The following is a 22,852-nucleotide window of genomic DNA, read 5'->3' on the forward strand; positions in this document are numbered from 1 at the left end:
AGGCCAGGCACTGCATGGAGAGCGTTCCCAAGATCTGGGAAAAGACAACCATTCAGTGATAATCCCGTATTGTGGTCTTTGGGTAGTAATATACAAAAATTAAATTAGGTCCCTACCTCACACCATACACAAAAATAAATTCCAGATGCATTAAGGAGCTTTTATACATTTATATTTTGTATGGGTTTATACACTAAGGAGTGTATATATATTCATATATATGTATGTATAAAATGTGTGTATAATAAATTAATAAAACACCAGCCTGGCCAACATCGGGAAACCCTGTCTCTACCAAAAAATACAAAAACTAGTTGGGTGTGGTGGCAGGCGCATGTAGTCCCAGTTACTCAAGAGGCTGAGGCAGAAGAATTGCTTGAACCTGGGAGGTGGAGGTTGTAGTGAGCCAAGATCACACCACTGCACTCCAGCCTAGATGCCAGAGTGAGATGCTGTCTCCAAAAAAAAAAAAAAAAAAAATTAATAGAAGAAAATACAGAAGTATATGTCTATAAACTTGGAGCTGGGAATGTCCTTCCCAGCAATGCACACATCTTAGATGCCATAAAGAAAAGCATTGAGTTGATAATATTTTTGAGAAAATATGTTGAACAAAAGACACTTAAAGTTAAAGACAAATGATTGGGAAAAAACACAGACCAGCTGGAGGAATGAGCCTGGGAAGGGCACATGGGGGTGGGGAAGTAGGGTTTCAATGGATTCACTTTTTACCAAACCTCAGTTTGATTTTGCTTTTTAGTAACAAGAATGGCTCACATAAAAACTACCCTAGTGATGCCAGGCTGGACGTGTGGCTTCCAGGTCCTCTGATTGCTGGGGGGAGCAGGGAGCAACAGGAATGTGAGGTGACCCCTTGAAGCCTATTCCACTGTGAAGCCCGTCAGAGATGGGCCTGGGCCAGGTGCTGGAGGAACCCCAGGTACTGGCGTGGAGGCCCGGCAGAGGGCCAGGGTGGTGGATTCAGCAGCAGGGCGGGCTGGTGCAGGGTGCCCTCCCTGGAGACAGGCATATTTCTGACCTCTCTGCCCTTCTAATGCCCAGCTGGTCCTGTGCCAGCATCTCCACCTCCCTGCTCCTGCCTGCTAGGAACTCCCTCCCTCGAAGGCTCTGGTTCCTGCTGCCATTCTGGCCGGGCCAGCCTGCCCTATTCTGGAGCTCACCCCTCCCAGGGGACTAGGCCTCCTATCTCTTGCCTGGGGACAGAGGTTGACAATAACATTGAGGATCATTTACCCAGTACCTATCCTGGGGCTATTGAGAAGATGCCTGGGCACCCGGCACGGGATCAACCATTGCTAAGCATCAAATGCTCAGGTGTCAAAGGCTAGCCCACCCTCTCTCTTTGGGGCCAAAAGACACTCAGACTTGGTCTAGGGGTAAAGAATAAATTTTAATCTTTCTCAGGGTAGGGGTTCTCGTGAGGCTGCTCCTTGGGCGGAGCCACAGAGCCATGCACTCGCACGCGGTACAGGCAAGTGAAGCCTGGGTTCCCCCAGTTGCTTGTGATCTTCACCTTGACCGCACTGAAAGCCCGGGCCGGCTGGTTCTGAAAGAGAATGTCACAGAGACAGCTCACCCATAGACTCTCACCCTGTCTGTCCAAAGGTGGGGGGTGGAAGGAAACTTCCCCACTTCATAGGTGGGGAAACTAAGGCCCAGAGAGGAGGCTGGACTGTCCCAAGGCCACACAACAAGTCGCTATTCAGGAGCTCTTACTGAAGATGCTGAGGCCAGAAGGACAGACATACTGTGGATGAGGAAACGTCCCAGCCTCGGTGCTGTGGGATCTTGGGCAAACCTCCACCCATTCTGGGCCTCAGTCTCCCACTCCTGCCCTGCCCCCTGTAAGATGGGAGTGCCATGGACATGAACTGAGATTTTGGGGCCAGCGGCTTCCAGCATCTGGCACACAGTAACTGCTCTGTAAGTGCAGACCCTCCCCTTTTTTGCCAAGCAAGAGGGGGTGGAGCCTGTGTTTATTACGCTCCCTACCTAGTGCAAAAAGTGGGGCGGGCTTAGCCTTCACTGGATGGCTTCCACCTCCCAGGGAATGACAGAAGGGGAAACTGAGGTCCCAGAGAAACAGGGCTTGGCCCGAGCTCATGTATAATTTGTGGTTGGGGTGAGATTCGGGCCAGCAAGGGTTTGATTCAAGCCTCAGGGCCATTCCAGTGGTCACTCCAGACCTGCGTCTGTCTCCAACCCCCTCCCCTCAGGCCTCAGTTTCCCCACCTGTGGTTGGATCAGGTGCTGATTCTGGGGCCACCCGGTATGGAGATTCTACCTTTAAAGCCAGCAGCCCCTGCCCATGGGACCCTCTTACTCAACATCTGCTGTCCTGGGAAGAAACGCAGCAAGAGGCTCCTGGGCACATCAGGGAAAGGGAGAGAGGTGGCCACAGGTGGTCAGATCTCCCAGGAGTCTCACTTGGCCTTGGGCAGTGGCTGCCACTCTCTGAGCCTCAGTTTTCTTGCCTGTCAAGCAGGTTAGTCATGACTGGGCACCTCCTGGGGATACTAGGGGATGGAGAAGGGGGGTCCCTGGGGACAGGCTGCACACTGCATTCAGCAGGGACTCAGCACAGGCAGCTGTTCGCGGGTACCTGGAGCGGGAACATCTGGATGGTGTTTTCCGGCTGAAACTGAAATGCCCCTAGGAACACCTCCTCCCTGGGGGAGCTCTCCATGCCCTGTGGAAGTAGAACCATGGAGAAGTTGTCAGATACCAGCAGGGCCCTCAGAGGGTGTCTCCCCTCTGCAGTGGAGACTTCACACTCCCCAGGATGGGAGCTCACTACCTGTCTGGGCACTGCTCCACTGCAGCACAGTGCAATGAACAGGAAAGAGCACTGGACTAGGAGCCAGAGGCTACTGACTCTTAGGACTGAGGTGTTTCCCTGATCCTTCTATGGACCTATTTTACTGAGACAGTCCAGATAATTCTTCGGACCTTCTTAGCAAAATGGGGGCTCCATGGTCTCTGCAGACTATCTTGGCTCTGAAAGCTTGGTTTGAAATAGAGTAGCTGTTTATTCCCTACCCTTGAATGCTGAAATCGGACCCCAGCCCTGGCCACTTCCAGCCTCAACCAAGTTGCACCCAGCCTCTCCCCTGCGTGCGTTGTGTGGACCCTGTTTACGCCAGCCTGGAATACTGCCGTTGGAAGCTTGTCGCTTCAGCTAAGCATGGCTGCCTGCCGGGGAGTGCTCACATAGACGACAAAGTCCTTGAGGGCAGTGTCCAGGCTGCCTGACAGTGAGATGGTCTTGGGGATGTGCTGCAGCGTGAGGCTGGACGGGTAGATCTTCTGAGCCAATCGGATGGTCACGTGGCCGTGGTCACCCTCAAAGGCCCAGCAGTTGCCAGGTGTCACGTTGGGCTAGAAAAGGCAAGTAAAATAAGGGATATGCTGGGGGTGGGGTGGTAGGGGGTGTCATCCCACCTTTGATCCCCTGTACTTCCTGGGCCCTCTGGGTGAACCAGTCCTTTCTTGTCTCCAAAGCTTGGCTCAAGTGCCACCCCTTCCAGGAAGCTCTCCTGACTGCCCATGCAGGGGTAAGCCTTCCCTCAGTTCAGTGCAGTGAGGAAGGGACCTGCTTGGGGCCTCTCAGCCTCCACCCTCTCCCAATTGGCACCCATTCATTCATTCACTCATTCGCTCATTCATTCACTCATTCATCCCTCCCATTATTCTTTACATAGTCTCACAATCACCCCATGACTTAGGCACCATCACTATCCCCATTTTGAAGGTGAGGAAGCTGAGGGGAGGAGCAGGACAATGACTGGCCCAGGCCATGCAGTCTGGAAGTGCAGCTCTGGGAGTCTGACCTTGGAACCTGGCATTTGTCACCACAATCTCCTGCCCCATAGATGGGGAAACAGGCCCAGGGAGAGAAAGAGGTTTGACAAAAATCACCCAGGAAAGGCATTTACTCAGTAGGTTCTGAGCTTCTTGGAGCCACGGCATGGACAGTCCTTATCTGAACAGTAGATGCTAGCCCAGGGGGTGCAGGGGGCTGTGGGCATCAGGGATGGCCTCCAGAGGAGCTAGGCCTGGGCAGATGGGGAGTCAGCTGGGAAAGGGAGCTGAGGGAACTGGCACGGGACAGGCCCAGGGCGAGCCAGGCTTGGTGAGGTGTGGACCTGAAGAGAGCTCAGTCAGGCTGGAGCCAGGAGAGGGCCCCGAGGGCCAGAGTCTTGGCTGGGCCGTTTTTCACTACTGCTCCAAACCTGACTGCAGCCAGCGCTTTGCAACCCAGCCACTGCCCCCACTGCCCCCACTGCCCCCCGCCCGAGCCTGGATCTGTGCACCACGCTGCACTCCGGGCCCTGTGCTTGGCCTGTGGCCCTGGGTTCTCTCTCCCTGCGGATATGCTCGTCCTTGGCTGCCTCCTCCAGGAAGCCCCTCGCCCCGTCCACGCTGAGCAAGGCCAATGCCCCAGCTTGACCCTGAGTGCCAAGATCTTGGAGCTCCTTAAGGTAGAGTCCATGGATAAACAGCCTGTGACCTTTGGGCATTTCCAGGGTCGGTCACTGGGATGAGACTCTCAGCCGGTGTTCACTGAATGGAGGCACCTGCTGTGTGACCAGGACAAGCCCTTTCCCTTCTCTGAGCCTCATTTTCCTCTTCTGTGAGGCAGGATCCTGGAGGGGCGAAGAGCTCAGGTTTGAACTCTGGCTCTGCTATGTACTAGTGACCAGCTGTGAGGCCGCAGTGAAGTGACCTGGCTCTTGGAGCCTCAGTTTCCTCTTCTGCAAAATGGGTCTATCATAGGCCTGTCCCCAGTGTAGTCCTGAGGTTTCTCTGACCCTCAAGTCTTGAGGGCTGAGTGGTGGGGTCCCTTCCAATGCCAAAGCAAGCTGTCCTTCCGCTTTGTCCTACCCTAGCCCCGGCGGCCTCTGCGATCAGTTCTCACCTCCTGCCCCTGCCCTCTCCCAGCCCCCACCTAGTCAATAGCCCCTCCTCCTGCCCCCTGCCTTTGCCCTGCATCTGTCTCCTGCTCCTGCCTCTAACTCTGCTCCCACTCCACTCCCTCTGCTACCACCCCTATCTATTCTGCCAGCTCCTGTCCCCAAACCCTGCCCAGACCCCTCCCCTGCTGCTGTCCCATCCTCTGCCATTGCGCCTGCCTCAAGGATCACGTCGGGGGGCTGTGCGTAGTTCCATAGCTTGATCCAGTTCCAGTAGGAGTGGGCCTTGTTATGGTTGTAGGTGGCTGACGTGTGCTCAAAGTCAACGCTGGCCCCTGTATAGGAGAAGACAGTCTCAGCCAAGCAGCCGGGCTTCTGCCTGGCGGAGGGGCCCCACCGATGGGGCCCTCACTATGAGCTGGGCGAGCACTTTGGATGAGTCACTGGCCCTGTTCTCCTCTAGGAAATGGGATTGCAACCATGTTAATAATGGTAATCATGGTGGCTATTATTTTTTATTTTATTTTATTTTATTTATTTTTTAGTTTTTGAGATGAAGTCTTGCTCTGTCCCCAGGCTGGTGTGCAGTGGCGCGATCTCGGCTCACTGCAACCTGCGCCTCCCAGGTTCAAGCGATTCTCACGGTGGCTATGATTAGCACAGCCATGGTGGTGGCAATGGCCTCCCTGTCGTAGGGCTGCCGTGGCACTGAGATGAGACGTCAGAGCACGTTTCCCAAAGTTCCCAAAGTGCCTGGCACAGGGTAAGCACTCCCCATCTAACATCTGGCGATGACCGATACCCACTATGCAGAGGAGGAAATTCCAGCCCTGAGAGGCTGAGTGAGGCCCAGCACTCAGGGGCTGGGCTGACACCATCTGACCCCATGTCTCCCTGAGCCTGGGGATGCCCGAGTCAGCGGTGCTGCCTGGTAGGGGTCTGTGCCCCCCCGCCTGCGGCCCAGACCTCGCCTCCTCCTGGCTGTCCCTGGCTCGCTCTCACCGGACTCCTCATAGGGTCCATTGGCCTGGAATGCTTTCTCTCCTCACCAAGTCTCAGCCCAAATGTTCCCCGGAGCAGAAGGCCTTTCTGCCCAGGTCCCCTCCCTCCCTGCCACCTGCCTTATTGTTCTGGAAGCACTGATTCTTTTTTTTTTTTTTTGAGACAGAGTCTCGCTCTGTTGCCCAGGCTGGAGTGCAGTGGCGCGATCTCGGCTCACTGCAACCTCCGCCTCCTGGGTTTAAGTGATTCTCGTGCCTCAGCCTCCTGAGTAGCTGGGATTACAGGCATGTGCCACCATGCCCAGCTGATTTTTGTGTTTTTAGTAGAGACGGGGTTTCTCCATGTTGGCCAGGCTGGTTTTGAACTCCTAACTTCAGGTGATCTTCCTGCCTCGGCCTCCCAAAGTGCTGGGATTATAGGCGTGAGCCACTGTGACTGGCCCTGAAGCACTGATTCTTAAGTGTGGGGGTGGGGACGGTTCTGTCCTGCTGACCTGTGTGCCCAGCTCCAGGTTTGGAGAATAGTGGTGGGTGGGGGTGGTGGCAAGGTGAAGCCGAGAACAGCCCGAGCACATAGTAGGGGTTTTATAGATCTTCTATAATGTTGAGGGTCTGTGGATTACTGTGCTCCCTCCCACCCCACCCCATCCCTACCCCCCATACCCCACCTCATCCCAGACCCCCTTGAGAGAAAACAAAATTGTAGCAAGAAAACTAGCTTGGAGCAGAGGTCAGCTCTGAGGATGAACTTCCCAGCAGCAGAGGGTGTACCACACCAGGAGTGAAACTCACCCTCTGTAGAGCAGGACACTTGAGGCAGTCAGATGGTGGGGAAGGGGATCACTTACCCGTAGACTTCAGGGCAAAGTCTGGCTTTTCGATGTAATCGCCTTGTATCATCTTCATTATTTTATGGGCCATTTTTTGCTGAGAAGGGAGAAAACACATGTTGTGCACTGGTGTGTTGTCAGGAACTGCGATCCCCACGTGTCCATGGGAGGTAACAGGCAGGATGCCCTCCGCTCCCTGACAGCCCAGCCCTGCCTGCGGAAGCCTGTGGCTCTACTGTGAAAGTCCAGGTGACACAGAGCCACCCCAACCCCACCCAGTGGGTTCATGGGGCGCTTTCAAGTCCCCTGTGACTGATGTCATTCAGGGGTCCCGGAGTCTCAGTGAGGTTAAGGCAGGGGCTCTGGCGTCAGGACGACCTTTACTGTTGTGGGGCCGTGGGCAAGTTACTGTCCCTCTGAGTCTTGATTTTCTCACCTGTAAGATGGGGACAATAATCGTGTCTATCTCCCATTGTAGACCTATAAAGCCCCTACTATGTGCTGGGGCTGTTCTCGATGTCACATATGCTCATCCTATCCCCTCGTAGCACCCCTAAGAAGTATGTATGCACTATTATCATCCTTGTATTAAGGATGAGAATACTGAGGCACAAGGTGTAAGTTGTTCAAGGTCACGCAGCCGGTATGAGGAGAGCGATCATTGTGGTTCCAGAGTTCAGGCCCTTAACCACTCCACTCTGCTGCCAGATGCAGACGGCAAAGCACTTAGCACAGTAGGTACACAATAAATACCAGCTGTTCTTTTTATTAGACTCTTTACAGTGGTGGAAGATTCTGTTTTCCAAAAATGGCTGCAACAGGGTCTTCCATTCCAGGCTCTTCTTTCAGAGTGACCTCCCACTGAGAGATGGGGTCTAAGTTCCCTTCCCAGCACTCTGGGCTTAAAACTGCCACGTGTGTACCTATGCAACAATCTTGCATGTTCTTCACATGTACCCCAAAACCTAAAATGCAATAAAAAAATAAATATTCATAAAAAAAAAAACTACGACGGAAGTGATGCTCTGTGACTTCTGGGGCTAAGTCCTAAAAAACGATATAGCACTGCCTGGTTCTCTGGGGGCGCTCACTCCTGGAGGCCAGCTGCCACGTCAAGAGGAAGCCCAGGCCACACGGAGAGGCCACAGGTGGGTGCTTTGATCTGCAGCCCTGAGTTCCCAGCTGACAGCTAGTGTCAATCTCCAGTCACATGAGCCAATCCAGATGACTCCAGCCCAGCTGTAGAGTCATCTCCGGCCTTCAAGTCTTCCCAGCGGAGGCCCCAGATACCATGGAACAGAGACAAGCCATCTCCACTGTGTCCTGTCTGAATTCCTAACCCACAGAATCTCTGAGCCCAAGTGGCTGTTTCACACTGCTAAGTTTTAGGATGGTTTGCTATGCGGCAATGGTAATTAGAACAGTAGCCAGGCTGTTACAAGGCAGTGATTACGATTATATGGTGTTGATGTGCAAACTGAGGCTCAGAGAGGTTGATGAGCTGCCTGAGGTTACACAGCTCCAAAAGGCAAAAAGTCCCCGACTCCTCCCCTCGTTGGCTAGGCAAATTCTCACCTATTACTTTTCAAAACTGGGTCACCAACCCCAAGGAATTTCCCAGATGGCCCCACCCTCTCTCTGCCCCAAGGCTGGGTGCAGGCTTCTTCTCTGGGATCCACAGGTTCTGGGACTGCCTTGAGGACAAGGATGAGCTCTAGTTGATCCCCGATCCTGGATTCCTAGCACACAGTAGGCACACTTAGGGACTGCTTACCATACAACAGATATTAGTTTAAGTTTATATGAATTACTACGTTTAATCCTTACAACTCATTTTCTAGATGAAGAAACGGAGGCACAAAGACAGTGGGTAACTGACCAGAGTCACACAGCTTATAGCTGGTGGAGATGAAATTCAAAGCCCAGCAGCCTGACTCTAGAGCCAGTCCTTATAATCACTATCCCTGACTGCCTTTGTAAGTCATAGCGGGGCTTCCCTCCCCACTGCAGAGGAAACACCTGCCAAGAGCCTCACTGCAGTGAGTGACTGACGCGGTCTTTCCTCCTGGGTCTGTCTGAACAGAGCTTAGAGGGGAGATTCAGGAGCACTGCAGATCTATGACTCTGGGACAATAAAAGGTAAAGACGAGTTTTAGCAAAGTTTTGCTGAATCTTGCACAATGCAATTTCCCTTTGTGAATTCTTTTAAAAATTCAGCTTCTGGCTGGGTGTGGTGGCTCGCATCTGTAATTGCAGCACTTTAGGAGGCCGAGACTGGTGCATCACCTGAGGTCAGGGGTTCGAGACCAGCCTGGCCAACATGGTGAAACTCCATCTCTACTAAAATATGAAAATTAGCCGGGCATGGTGGCGCATGCCTGTAATTCCAGCTACTTAGGAGGCAGAGGCAGGAGAATTGCTTGACTCCAGGAGGTGGAGGTTGCAGCCAAGACTGCACCATTGCACTTCAGCCTGGGCAACAGAGTGAGACTCTGGCTAAAAAAAAAAAAAAAAAAAAATTCAGCTTCTAGGTAAAGATGACGGATGAAACACATCATCTAATTTTACTTTCTCCCAGCACTCCGTTACAGCTTCAGTAAAGGGATTTCAAAAGACCCAAACCCATATGCACAGGCAGCACGGGAGAGGAGAAAACCAGGCTGCGGGGATGGTTGTGCACGCTGTGCACTGCAGAAGGGTTTCCGGTTAAGGGACCTGTGCGGGGCTGACACCCAGCTCTTCCCCTGTTCCTCGATTTGGAGGAAGGTGCATTTTGCAAATTTGGCTGCCCAGTACAGGTAGCTTTTTCCACTCTGCAAAAAGGCACCATGTGTCCCAGTAGTGGCCCTGGAGACAGCAGTAATATTCTGTGCCGGAAAAAGGTCTTGACGTGTGTGTGACGGATTATATGTTGTTTACTGAGAAACGATGGCAAGGAACACCGAGCCATCCCCAGGCAGAAAACTGCTCAGGGCGTTATAGAATAGTTAGCAATGTGTACCGGTCATGCACTAGTTAAACCAGTTCCCAAAACACAGGGTGCATGGGCTCATGCCCATTGCTGACTCACAGAGTGCTTTCTAGCTGATTTCTATTTCAGTAGTGAACTGGCACTATCTGCCTGTTCAGTCTATCTTTATTCTATGAAGAAACGCTGAACACCTGCTTATTAAAAACAATCACTTGTTCACAAAGAATAAATATGTGGGTCAGAGTCTGCTCTGGGCTCTCAGCTCTGAAATGCTGTGAGCCCCCTGATGTCCCACTCTGGTTCCCACTTTTGCACTCTATCCTTGTTTCTGTTTCTTAATTCCTTCAGCGCCACCCGGGCTGGGGTCTCCACGCCGAGCTGGTCTCGGCAATTCTGGAAGTTGTCTTATACCTTGTCAGATGTTCAGCAGCATCCCTGGCTACCCACTGGATGGCAGTAGCATCTCCTCCTCACATTGTAACAACCAAAAACGTCTCCAGGCATGGCTGTATGTTCCCCAGGGGGTGAAATCATCCCCAGTTGAGAACTGCTGATTTAGCAGAAATGAGAAATCTGCACCTGAAACTGGCCATCCTCAAAAAGCTCAGGATTGGTGCCCTTAGGTGCCTCTGGAATTAGGGTGGAGAATTGGGTGTTAAGCCAATGAGAGGCAGATTCCCTGGGGACTCCCTCTCACTCTGAGAAGCTGAGTGACTTCTCTGTTCCCCAGTAGAAGACCAGAAGTTATTCCCTGGATAGGGTAAAGCAGAGGGGCTCTGTTGGGACAGGGGAAAATTTCTTAAACAGGACACCCAAAGCACTGCACATAAAATAAAAGATAGCTACATTGGACTACATTAAAATTAGGCATTTTTATTCGTCACCATTGAGCATGAAAAGCCACACTATAGACTGGGAGAAGATATTTGCAACATGTACCTCCCATAAAGGATGTTTGCCCAGAGCACGTAAGAACCCCACACATCAGTGAGAAACAGCACTCTCCCCTAAAGGCAGCAGACACAATCCAGATGGCCACTGGATACACGAGAAGACACTCCACATTATTAACAACCAGCAATGCAAATTAAAACTGTAGTGAGACACCACTTCTCACTTATAAGACTTATGACACCAATTGTTGGTAAGAATAAAATAAAAAAGACTTATGACACCAATTGTTGGTAAGGATGTGGTACAACTGGGTGATACTTTCCACGAGAGCGTAAATTGAAAAACTATTTGGCAGCATCTAATAACATGAACACACTCACACCTTACGATCCAGCAATTCTACTCCTAGTCATATCTGCTCCCAAGATCAGTAAGTATATATGTTCACCCAATGGTATGAAAAACATTAGAATTGTTCAGGAGCTGGGATCCAAATAACAAGAGGTTCAAAGATGAAAGTGGAGCAAATGGAGCAAATGGTGCTGGGGGAAATCACCAATTTAGTCACATGAATAATGAACACTTCTTAGGACTGAAGGCCAGGAGTTTCTAGACTGATGGGTTCCAAAGGGTGGCCAGCCCATAGGCACATCTGTGGAACCAACAAGGACCAGATGAACTAAAATTCTACAGAGTGGACCACCATTCTGAGCTGTGTTGGCGTTTTTTTGGTCTGTTTGTTTTAAATCTCTGGGGGCATTTGATGATTCTAGGCATGGGCTAAGGATCTGGGCTTAGGCCAGACAATGTGCTGCTGCTACTACTACTGGTGTAAGAGAAAGAAGCAAAGTTTTTAATGGTGACAAAGAGCTAAAGAAATGAAATTGGGGACTCGAGGAGCCTCAAATATGGCCAGTTTTCGTCACAAGGTATTAAGTGAATTTCAAGATTGTAATAGGCCACTTTGAAGGCTTCTGAAAGGCAGAACAAAACTTCATGTCTTCACAGTGCTTAGGAGACGAAGTCCCTCTGAGGGAGGCACCCCAAAACATGACAAGCAAGAGAGCAAAGCCTTAGAACAGGGAGTCTGTTTTGTGTCAGAACCACCCGGAAGACTTGCTGGAATACAGATGACTGGTTCCCATCTTCAGAGCCTCTGATTCAGTAGGTCTGAGTGAGGCCTATTAATTTCAGTTGCTTACATTTTCCCAGGTGATACTGATGCTACAGGCACATGGGCCGTACTTTGAGATCCATTGCCCTAGAAGCGGTGGTGAGTCAAGACTGTGCTTCAGCTGCACTCCAGTTGCGGGCACTAAACCAATTCTGGGCACAATTAGAAGCCAAGAATCCAAGTTTGCCACTGGGCCCAGAGACTGTTGCATTCACGCAGGGGTGAGAGACAAATTTGGAGACCCGTGAGGCCTCAAACATATGGTAAGTCTTTGCCGCTAAGACATTTGCCAAATTTTTGAAACTGCATGAGAAGGAGTCTAAAGAGTTAAGCTTAAAACCTCTAAATAAATCTTTTAAAAATTCTGACCCAGCTCTATCTGAACTAGCTTAATGCATGTCTAGATAGAAGTGATAATCTACTTCATCTTCCTTATAAAGAAAAGGAGAACTTTCTCTAGTGGAATTATAATTATTTGGAACAGCTACAGTTGTTTTTTATGCAATGTTCAGAAAACACTAAAAGTTACTAGACTTGAAGAGGCAAGTCCATATGATTGATACTCAAAATAAAAAGCAGAAAACAGAGGGAGGCCACAGATGATCCAGATACCGGATTTAGCAGACAAGGATTTTAAAAATGAATGTTGCTAATGTGTTAATTAAAATAAAGGAAAAGATGGACAACATAGGTGAAATGTTGGAGAATTTCACCACAGAATTAAAGTCTGTGAAAAAAATCAAAGGTATATCCTAGAACTAAACAATACAGTATCTAAAATTAAGAACTAAGGCTGGATGTGGTGGCTCATGACTAATCCCAGTTGGGAGGCTGAGGCAGGTGGATCACTTGAGGTCAGGAGTTCAAGACCAGCCCGGTCAACATGGTGAAACCCTGTCTCCACTGAAAATACAAAAATTAGCTAAGTGTGGTGGTATGCACCTGTAACCCCAGCTACTCAGAAGGCTGAGGCATAAGAATTGCTTGAATCTGGGAGGCAGAGGTTGCAGTGAGCCAAGACTGCACCACTGCACTCCAGCCTGGATAACAGAGGGAGACTCTGTAAACAAACAAACAAACAAATGAAGAAAAAAACTAAATGCATGGATTTAATAGTAAATTGGAGAGACAGAATGATGCAAGATTATTAGTAAACCTGAAGAAAGGTTAATAGGAAAATATCAAAACATAAGCACATACAGAAAAATAATGAAAAAACAAACCAGGTAATAGCACATGAATCACACGAAGCACTCTAAAGGCCTTCAAAGCATAGGCCCAGGATAGGTGTAATTAGAATCCAAGGAAAGGAGACAGATAATGGAAAACAAATATTTTAAGAGATGAAAGGTAAAAGTTTTCCAAAACTATTGAAAAAATGTCAACCCACAAATTCAGTAAGCTCGGCAAAACCCAAATCAGGTTACATGTAGAATATTGGAGACAAAAAGAATGTTCTACAAGCTCCTAAGGATAAAAAATAGAGCATACTCAAAGGATCAATAGTAAGAGTGACAGATTTTATTTATATCAATAGCAACAGTATAAACTATAATACAGTGGTGGGTTTCTTTCAAAATTCTCAGGAAGAACTATTCTACATCTAGAATTATATACCCAGCCAAACTATCAACCAAGTACAAAGACAGAAAAAGATGTTTTTAAACATACAAGCACTAAAAAAGAGACTTCTTTCACTCTTTTCCTGGAAGTCACTGGGGGATGTTCTCCATTAAAATGAGAGATAAAACCAAGAAAGAAGACTTGAGGTACAGGAAACAGGACATCAAACAAAGAGAAGTTGAATAGAATAGCCAGCATCTCACCTCATTGGACATGGCTTCCATCTCCTGGAGCTTGGCAACGAGCAGGTTTACGTGACCTCGGAGGTCCTGGATTTCCTTACTGAGACATCGCACCTTCTCCTGGTACAACCTTATCAGGAAGGAGTGATGATCACAAGAATGGGTTGATTTGTGATGCTGTTGTTACCCTCAGATTTTCTCTTTGCTAGTTGGCTCTCAAAGAATGAGTTTCAGATTTTCCCACTCTCTTGGGTACATCCCTGGACCCATTTGTCAGGTTCTTATCTCTAAAACATTACTCATTCTCTTCCTTCTGCTTGGAATATCCTTACACCTAGCTCATTCCTTCCAAATATTCCTGAGTATTTTGCCTGCAATTAAGGATGCTGCCATCAGGTGGTGTCTTGGTTAAACTTTTTTCCAGCTACCATTTGCTGAGTACTGACTATGGGTCGGGAACTATTCAAGACACTTCACATTCTCTTTAATGCCCATAATTGCCAAGAGCAAGATGGGTGTTATGCTTCATCTAATAAATGAGGAGTCAAAGGCCCAGAGAGAAGAGGTGACTTGCATAAGGTCAGCCATGTAGAAGGTAAGGGAGTTAGGATTTAAACCCAGGTTGGTCTAACTGCAGAGCATACGTTTATAGTCAATACACCCCAGATTCTGGCTGTAGCTTTGCTCTTTAGGTAATAATACGGTTACTCAGAAGATTCCTCTTACCTCAAGCTCTGCATTGTAGTAGTTATGCTGCTATCCTGGTGGAGTATTGAGAAAAGTAAGGGGTCTCCTTCAGATGGCTTAATCTGGCCCCAGGAGAACTTCATCCATCTATTCCCTCACAATCATAAACCCACACATTCATCCACCTTCCTGTTGACTCTTCCATTCAACCACCCACCTATAATTTCTCCAAACTCGAATTGACTGTCCTTTTAATTTATCCATCCACACCTTCATCCATCCGCCCACCCTCCCTTATCAATCTATTCTTTCATCTCCCCAACCTCCCCCATCTAGCTACACTCTAATACATACACCCTAACCCATCTACCCACTCAGTCATCCATCCATCTATCCACCAACTCACCCACCCACTCATCTATCCCATCTGAACTTCCATCCACCCATCATCTCATCCATCTATTCTCTTATTCATGTATTCATCTAGCCTCCCATTTCTTTCCCTACAGGCCTAATCCATCAAATCCAACCTTCCATCTATCCAACCTCCCATCCATTCTCTCTCCATGCACACTCCCATCTGGCCATCCAGTCATCCAACATTGATAGTGGCAACCCTGTTGCTGGTACCAAGCTAAACATTGCTGGGGTAAACAGGACCTGGCTCCTTCCTTAAAGAAGCTGCCAGTACAGTTGGATAGACAGTGATGACCACAGAAAATTATAGGAGGAAAGAGGAATGTGGCCACTTCTGTACGGGTGTTCCTAGAGGAGGTGACATGTTAGCCAGACCTTGATGGATATGAAGGGTTCATAAGGAGGAAAAGAGGAGAGGGAGGGACAGGCCCTTCAGATCCCCTTTCTGAGGTCCTCTGAGACTTTTTGCTGACATCAAATAGGGAGTCTCGCTGCTTATTCCCTCCTCCTTCCTCCTCAGTTTCATTGCTGTTAAGCAGAAGGACAGGCTGCCTTAAGTACAGACATGTGTTCCCTGTTACCACCACCCCACTTTAAGTGGGGCCTTGAGAAAGGAGAGATGGGTCGTCTCTGAGAGTAAGTGACAGGAGAGCCATCTTGGAGGAGGGACTATCGCATCCAATCTTTGAAAGTCACCTCTGGCAGAAGAGATGGGTTCTAGGTGGGTGGCATGATGAAGGGAGAGATTTGGATCTGGGTTAAGTCAGGATCTGATTAGGGGCCTGGTTTGGTGAGAATGAGTGGAGCTATGGAGGTGGTATTGACTGGTTAGGGTGAGACCAGTCGGCTGTAGGGCCTGAGGAGGGTGCACACTCACCTGCCAGACTGTCATTTTCGATGGTATGTGAATAGAAAACATCCAGAATCCTGTGAGGCCATGAGAATAAGAATGAGCCATTTAACATGCAAGATTAAGCGCCTAGGCACTGGAGTTAAGACATCTGGGTTCAAATCCCAGCTATGCCACTTGCTAGCATTGTGCAACATTGGGGGAATTACTTAATGCTCCATACCTCAGTTCCCTCCTCTGTAAAATAGAAATAACAGTAATATCCACTTCATGATCAGATGATATCAAATATGTAATATGTGACCCATAAACCAAGTAATCTGTGGCTCCCCCTCCCCTGTTCCAACTCTATTGGGGATAATTGGCAAAGAGAAGAAGGCACTCTGAATTTTATGATCTCCATGCTGGCTGAAATGCCACCATTCAAGCCATTATTTAAAAGTCTTGGCCAGGGGCGTTGGCTCACACTTGTAATCCCAGCACTTTGGAAGGCTGAGGCAGGTGGATCACCTGAATCCAGGAGTTCAAGACCAGCCTGGCCAACATGGTGAAACCCCATCTCTACAAAAAAATACAAAAATTAGCCAGGTGTGGTAGTGCGGTGAGCTATGATTGTACCACTGCACTCCAGTCTAAGTGACAGAGCAAGACGCTGTCTTAAAAAACAAACAAGAAGTAAGGGTCCTCCAGATTATCATAAAGAAAAGAGTTTCAGCTACCTGGGAGGCTGAAGCAGGAGGATCACTTGAGCCAGGAAGTTGAGGCTGCAGTGAGCTGTGATCCACTACACTCCAGGCTGGGCAACAGAGTGAGACCCTGCCTCAAAAAAAAAAAGAAAAAGAAAAAGAAAAAGAAGAAAAAGCCTCTGCTGAGGTAGGAGACTTGCTTGAACCCGGGAGACAGAGGTTACAGTGAGCCAAGATCACGCCACTGCAGTCCAGCCTGGGTGACAGAGACTCCACCTCAAAAACAAAAAAACAAAAAACAAAAAACACAGTCTTTAAACCTTATTTGTTGTTTTTGATAAAACCCTCAACTAACTAAGAATAGAAGGGAACCTCCCCTCCCTGATAAAGACCATCTATGAAGCACTCCAAACTAACATTTTATTTAATGGTGAAAGACTTGATGCTTTTCCCCTAAGATCAGGGACAAGACCGGGATGTCTGTTCTTGCCAATTCTATTTAACATGGTACTGGAGGTTCTAGCCAGGCCAGTTAGTCAAGAAACAGCAGCAGGCCAGGCGTGGTGTCTCACACCTGTAATCCTAGCACTTTGGGAGGCTGAGGTAGGATGGTTTGAGGCTGGGAGTTCTAGACCAAACTGGCCAATACAACAAGACTCCATCTCTACCAAAAAAAAAAAAAAAAAAAAAAATTAAACAAAAATTAAGAAAATTAGCTTAGGGAGGTGGTGCATGCTTATAGTCCTAGCTACTCAGGAGGCTGAGGTGGGAGGATTGCTTGAGCCCAGGAGTTCGAAGCTGCAGTGAGCTACGATTGCACCACTGCACTCTAGCCTAAGTGACAGAGCAAGACTATGTCTTAAAAAAACAAAAAAGAAGTAAAGGTCATCCAGATTATCATGCAGAAAAGAATTAAGCTACCTCTATTTGCAAATGACATGATCTTGCATTAAAATTCGAAGGGATCTGAGGTTAGGTGCCTTGCCTCATGTTACAACTAAAAATTGGGTTCAGCAAGGTTGCAGGATACAAGATCAAGGTACAAAAAGTCAGTTGTGTTTCTATACACTAGCAATAAATACTCTGAAAACAAAATTAAGAAACCCATTTCTTTTTTATTTTTTTGAGACGGAGTTTCACTTTTGTTGTCCAGGCTGGAGTGCAATGGCACGATCGCAGCTCACCACAACCTCCACCTACCAGGTTCAAGTGATTCTCCCGCCTCAGACTCCAGAGTAGTTGGGATTCCAGGCATGCACCATCATGCCCAGCTAATTTTGTATTTTTAGTGGAGACAGAGTTTCTCCATGTTGGTCAGGCTGATCTTGAACTCCCGACCTCAGGTGATCCGCCCACCTCAGCCTCCCAAAGTGCGGGGATTACAGGCATGAGCCACTGTACCTGGCGAGAAACCAATTTCTAATAGTGTCAAAATAAAGGTGTTATGCAGGCCGGGCACAGTGGCTCATGCCTGTAACCCCAGCACTTTGGGAGGCTGAGGCAGGTGGATCACGAGATCAGGAGTTCAAGACCAGCCTGGCCAAGATGGTGAAACCCTGTCTCCTCTAAAAATACAAAAATTAGCTGGGTATGGTGGCACACATCTGTAATCCCAGCTACTCGGGAGGCTGAGGCAGAGAATTACTTGAACCCTAGAGGCGGAGGTGGCAAAACTGAGATTGCACTACTGCTCTCCAGCCTAGTGACAGAGTGAGACTCTATATCAAAAACAAACAAAAAACGAAAAAACCCCAAAAAGGCATTTTTTATAAAAGATGTTATTATAAAAGTCCTATTTGTTTAAAGCAGGACAGCCGGGTGCGGTGGCTCACGCCTGTAATTCCAGCACTTTGGGAGGTTGAGGTGGGTGGATCACAAGGTCAGGAGTTCAAGAGCAGCCTGGCCAATATGGTAAATCCTCATCTTTACTAAAAATACCAAAATTAGTCAGGTGTGGTGGTGGGTGCCTGTAATCCCAGCTACTCAAGAGGCTGAGGCACGAGAATCGCTTGAACCCAGGAGGTGGAGGTTGCAGTGAGCCGAGATCATGCCACTGCACTCCAGCCTGAGCAACAGAGTAAAACTCCATCTCAAAAAAAAAAAAAAAGAAAAGAAAAAAGAAAAAATCAAGTTAGTCCTCTAGGACTCACTGTTTATTTTCTATGAGGAGCTGATTCTCCCTCCCTGCCCCACCCCCAGCCTCCATTCCAAAGCCAGCATATTTCAGGGAGGGAGGAGATTCCTTTGCTCGGGAAAGCTAAACTGTGCGTGGGAGGTGTGGGTGATGGCTGGAAAGACCATGGAAACCCAGAAAGCGGGAGTAATAATGTTCATAACATGGTCTAGGGAGAGCGTTACAGTTTCCAGAGCATTTCTTGGCTTTCAAAATATTTTCATGGTCATCATTTCATTTCAAATTCTCACAGCAATACCCATGAGGCGGATGGGGAAACTGAGTCACATGGCAGGGCGGTGTCTTGCCCGGTGTCCCATAGTCAGTGCCAGAGTGCAGGGATACCTCAACCTGGGACTGGGCAGGGCCGTGGGACGCACCGAAAGCACAGAGGAACACCATGCCGGTCTTCTCCAAGAGCTTCTGGCATAGCAGCTTCCATCTGGAAGGCAGGGAGCGGTGGTCAAGGCCGGGTGTGCAAGGCTCTGTCAGGTGTTCACCCTCCTCCTCCTCATTCTCTTTCTCTGTATACGTGCTGTTTTCCCCATCCCTTCTCTCCCTGGAGAACTTGTCCTTCAGGATTCAGCTCAAATGTCCCCTCCTCCGAAGGCCTCCACAGGCCACGCTCCCAACCCTCCCTCCTGACCCTCCCTCCCGACCCTCTGAGCTTGGCAGTGTTTTGGTGCCTGCCTTTCCCACCTGACGGGGAGCTCCTGAGTGATGAGTCTGAGCTAGTTTTAAATTTAAAATTTAAACTTCGAATCAATGAATGAGGTGGATTTCTCTGCCGGAGTTTGGAAGAATTTCCAAGGACAGGAAGGGAAAAGGGAAAGAATGGGGCAGGCCCTCCAGGCAGGAAGAACAGCACGTGCTGGGCTGGGCGCGGTGGTTCACGCCTGTAATCCCAGCACTTTGGGAGGCTGAGGTGGGAGGATCACTGGCATTCAAGACCAGCCTGGGCACTTTGGAGAAACTCCATCTCTACAAAAAATACAAAATTTAGTCAGACGTGGTGGCGTGTGCCTGTAGTCCTAGCTACTTGGGAGGCTGAGGTGGGTTGAGCTCCAAAAGTAGAGGCTGCAATGAGCCGTGATGGCACCACTGCACTCCAGCCCTGGTGGCAGAGTGAAACCCTGTCTAAAAAAAAAGTTAACAGCATGTGCAAATGTGTGGAAGCGGGAATAGGACTAGGAATGGAGTGTCCAGGGAGCGAGGACCCTGGACTTGCCGGCCCAATGGGTCTCCAGCAGGAAGCCAAGTGAGAGCAGCTTGGAAAGGAAGGGTGGGATAGGATTCCAGGGTGCTGCAGGCCGAGGGGCTGGAGCAATGGGGAGCCACAGTGGGTTCTGGGGGGCGGGTGTCTAACAAAAGCCAGGTTTGGGATAGCTTTTCTGGTCTGACTACCAAGGAGAGATCCAAACTGATGGAGGGGCTGTTGTGGTCCCCAGCTGCCACTTCCCACTCCCCATCAGCCTGCCCTGCCCTTCCCGCTCACCTGCACTTGTCGAACAGAACCCGCTGGGCCCGAGTTCTCAGGAAGAAGGCCAAACAGGTGACCCAGGCTGCACAGGAGACAGGAAAGCAGTGAGTCACTGTGCCCTCATCCTTGTCCCATCGCAAGGACCTCCTGAACTTTCTGGGGCTGGGGGAGGTCCTGGAGCTGGGAGACCCTCTTGACTTGCTGGCCGAGCCCAGGACAGCACTGGGCTCTGCTTATGGGTGCGCACTAGCCTGGAGGGAGTACAGGTCCTATACGTGGGCACTGCTTGCCACTGGCAGTTAATAGACAATAGTGACTCCAGAGCACCAAAAGCCTGGAATGGAACAACGCCCATTTCCAGACTCTGGGAGCGTGGCAAGAGCAGGAGCCTTGTCTGCTTCATCCTCGAATGCTCACTGTGGAACTAGTCAAAAAGTAGGGACTCAGGATGGACGGGAAGGTGGAGGACACAGGGGTCAATGGAGGAAGGAAGAAGAGAATGGCTGTCTGGCTTGGAAGATGGATGAACTGGGAGGAGATGAGAGGGTGGGAGACTGAGAGGACGGGCGGATGAATAGAAAGAGGGATGGCTGGATGGATGTGCCTGTGGAGTAAGGTCTGGGTGAATTAATGGACTCGACAGGTGGATGGATGGGTGAAACCAGAGGCCGGTCTTGTGGTAGAGGGTTGGCAGTTAATTCCTCCTCCAGACAGCAAGTCTCCCTCCCAGTTGCCCTCTCCAGCCACCAAAGACATTGGCAGGAATGACACCTCCAATGGGTAGATCTTCAGAGTACAACCTGCAGCTCCCCACCACCCCTGCAGCCCAGGGCAGGCCTTGCCACCCCCAGGTCAGCCTGGGCTGAGGCTGGACCCTCTCCCCAGGCCCACGTTGATGGCCAATGTGATTCTTCAGAATATACATACACACATATCCCGGCATGCACTGAGTCAGGCCTAGGCCTTGGGCATTGGTGCGGACAGGCAACAGGAAGGCGTCATCTGCAGAGAGCACAGGACAATCACGTCACATCCCTGCCCCTTTGCCCCTGCCCCTGGCTGGATAGCCCCAGGTTGCCATTTGACATCTCTGAGCCTCAGCCCCTCAACTGCCCTTGAAGATACCAAGGCACCCATCCCTGCTCACTCATGTTTGAGGAGGGGTCCTCTGCCATCCTGCTGGTGTTCTGGCCTCGCTGGGCAATCCTGGAGATGACAAGATTCATGGTCACATTTTACAATTATGAGGAACACAGTGTCCTTGGAATGTGCATACCACATTCCAGATTGGGAAACAGGTGTAGAGAAGTTTGCCTGTGATTCAGGGACAGATCCAGGTCTGGCTGACCCCAAATCCAGGTCTTCACCAAGGAAAAGACTCAGGTTGCTGTGGCAGTCACAGGTGGTTGTCATCGTGTCCCAGAGGTTGGCAGAAGCCTGGTTTTGCCCCTTTGTCTGCTCCTGCTCCATGTGATTTTAGACCATCCTGATTGGTTGAATCCTGCTGTTGTGCCCCCATTCCCTGTGCTGTGATTGGTTCAAAGGTGAGGAAGTCTGCAGGGGTGAGGTGGGGTGGGGTATGGGGGTGGTTAGGAGGTAAGAAACTTGAGGGAAAGGTTAGGTTTAGGATTAGCTAAATGAGACCCACAGAAAACAATGTTTACTCTCCTTCCCCTAGACAGCCACATTTCTGCCTGACACCCGGAAGTGTGGTGGCCATCTTGTGACCGGGAGAGGAGACTAAAAGAGCAAAATGATGACAGGAGCCTGGGTCTTGGGTGGCATGGCAGAACCGAGGAATTAGCGCACTCCGGAGCCTCCCGCACCTTGGGACCTCTCGAAATGTGAGATTTTAAAATTTCCTTTTTTTCTTAAGTCAAAGGTCTCTAAACATTTTTATCATACCCTCAGTGTATTTATGTTTGTTTATTAATAAATTATATATACACTCAGTTGTGCTAATACATTATTTATCCTTTCCAAATGTACAGATTTCTTGATGAAATTCCTGAGGAATATAGATGAAAACAGGATGAAAGCCATGCAGTCAAGTCTGGTCATTTCTCATCTCCCCCTTGCGAATTGTTAGGTATACTCTCTTGGGAAACACACCTGGATCTGGGTGCCCAGAGACAGGCATCATTTTGAGCTGTAATTTCTGTCACCTACAGCCAGAGACCCTCTGACAGATAAAGACGGTGAAATACTTGTTTCCTTGTGTCCTATCAGGCTCTCTCACTAGACCGTGAGCTCCATGAGGAAGAGAACACATCAGGCTGGTACCACACTGTGTTCCCTGTCCTCTGTACATTGCCTGGCACATAGTAGGTGCTCAATAAATACACGCTGGAAAGATGGCTGCTTCGCTACTTCCTGGCGGGGAGACTTTGGGAATGCCACTGCCAGACCTCCCTGGTCTCGGTGGCTGCCTCTGTACAGTGCGGTGACAAATGCCGCTCACCTCCAAGGACAGGCTGGAGGGGCAGCATTTTGTAAACTGTAAAGGGCTGGGCAAAGGACGGGGGCTGCCATCCTTACCTCCGGGGCCTGCGGTTGTTGGCCACATCTTCAAGTAGGGCACCTGGGTCCCCAGGGCTCCTCGAGGACCGTGGCATGGATTTCCTTCTCTAGGACTAGGGATGGAGGTGGGGAATCTCTGGGAGCTGGTGAAGAGGAAGTGGCTGATGCCGCTGAGTGGAATCTGTCAGGATCACTGGAGCCGTTGGCCTGTGACCTCACATAGTAGGGGGGCGGGGCAGGGGGCGGGGCCTAGTCTCTCTCTCTCTTTTTTTTTTTTTTAAAGAAACAGGTTTTGCTACGTTGGCCAGGCTATTCTTGAACTCCTGACCTCAGGTGATCCACCCGCCTCAGCTTCCCAAAGTGCTGGGATTACAGGTGTGAGCCACCGCGCCTGGCTCAACTTTCCTTTTTTTTTTTTTTTTTTTTTTAA

The 22,852-nt window shown here is 49.5% G+C and overlaps 1 protein-coding gene across 1 annotated transcript; it reads right to left on the reverse strand.

The window, feature by feature from the left end:
• Window positions 1-1,394: 1,394 nt before the first annotated feature.
• Window positions 1,395-22,599, reverse strand: SUN5 (Sad1 and UNC84 domain containing 5). Its single transcript, XM_012454982.2, has 13 exons — window positions 22,441-22,599; window positions 21,050-21,108; window positions 20,830-20,904; window positions 19,918-19,984; window positions 18,803-18,864; window positions 15,591-15,640; window positions 14,336-14,370; window positions 13,631-13,739; window positions 6,784-6,862; window positions 5,154-5,269; window positions 3,232-3,399; window positions 2,624-2,710; window positions 1,395-1,567 (listed from the first exon to the last, which is right to left on the reverse strand). Exons 1-13 carry the CDS (start codon window positions 22,515-22,517, stop codon window positions 1,412-1,414), a joined length of 1,140 nt encoding a protein of 379 aa, XP_012310405.1. The 5' UTR covers window positions 22,518-22,599; the 3' UTR covers window positions 1,395-1,411.
• Between the last annotated feature and the right edge of the window lie 253 nt (window positions 22,600-22,852).

The sequence above is a fragment of the Aotus nancymaae genome, unplaced genomic scaffold, assembly GCF_030222135.1.
Source record: "Aotus nancymaae isolate 86718 unplaced genomic scaffold, 86718_ANA_hifiasm-v0.15.2.pri h1tg000029l, whole genome shotgun sequence".
Classification (NCBI taxonomy): Eukaryota; Metazoa; Chordata; class Mammalia; order Primates; family Aotidae; genus Aotus; species Aotus nancymaae.

Excerpts from the sequence above, each read along its gene's own strand:
- SUN5 (XM_012454982.2), bottom strand. The coding sequence starts at position 22,517 with ATGCCACGGTCCTCGAGGAGCCCTGGGGACCCAGGTGCCCTACTTGAA. Across the intron at positions 21,109-22,440 it reads AACAACCGCAGGCCCCGGAG|GATTGCCCAGCGAGGCCAGA; the intron begins GTAAGGATGGCA and ends TGTCATCTCCAG. Across the intron at positions 20,905-21,049 it reads GGACCCCTCCTCAAACATGA|ATGACGCCTTCCTGTTGCCT; the intron begins GTGAGCAGGGAT and ends TGCTCTCTGCAG.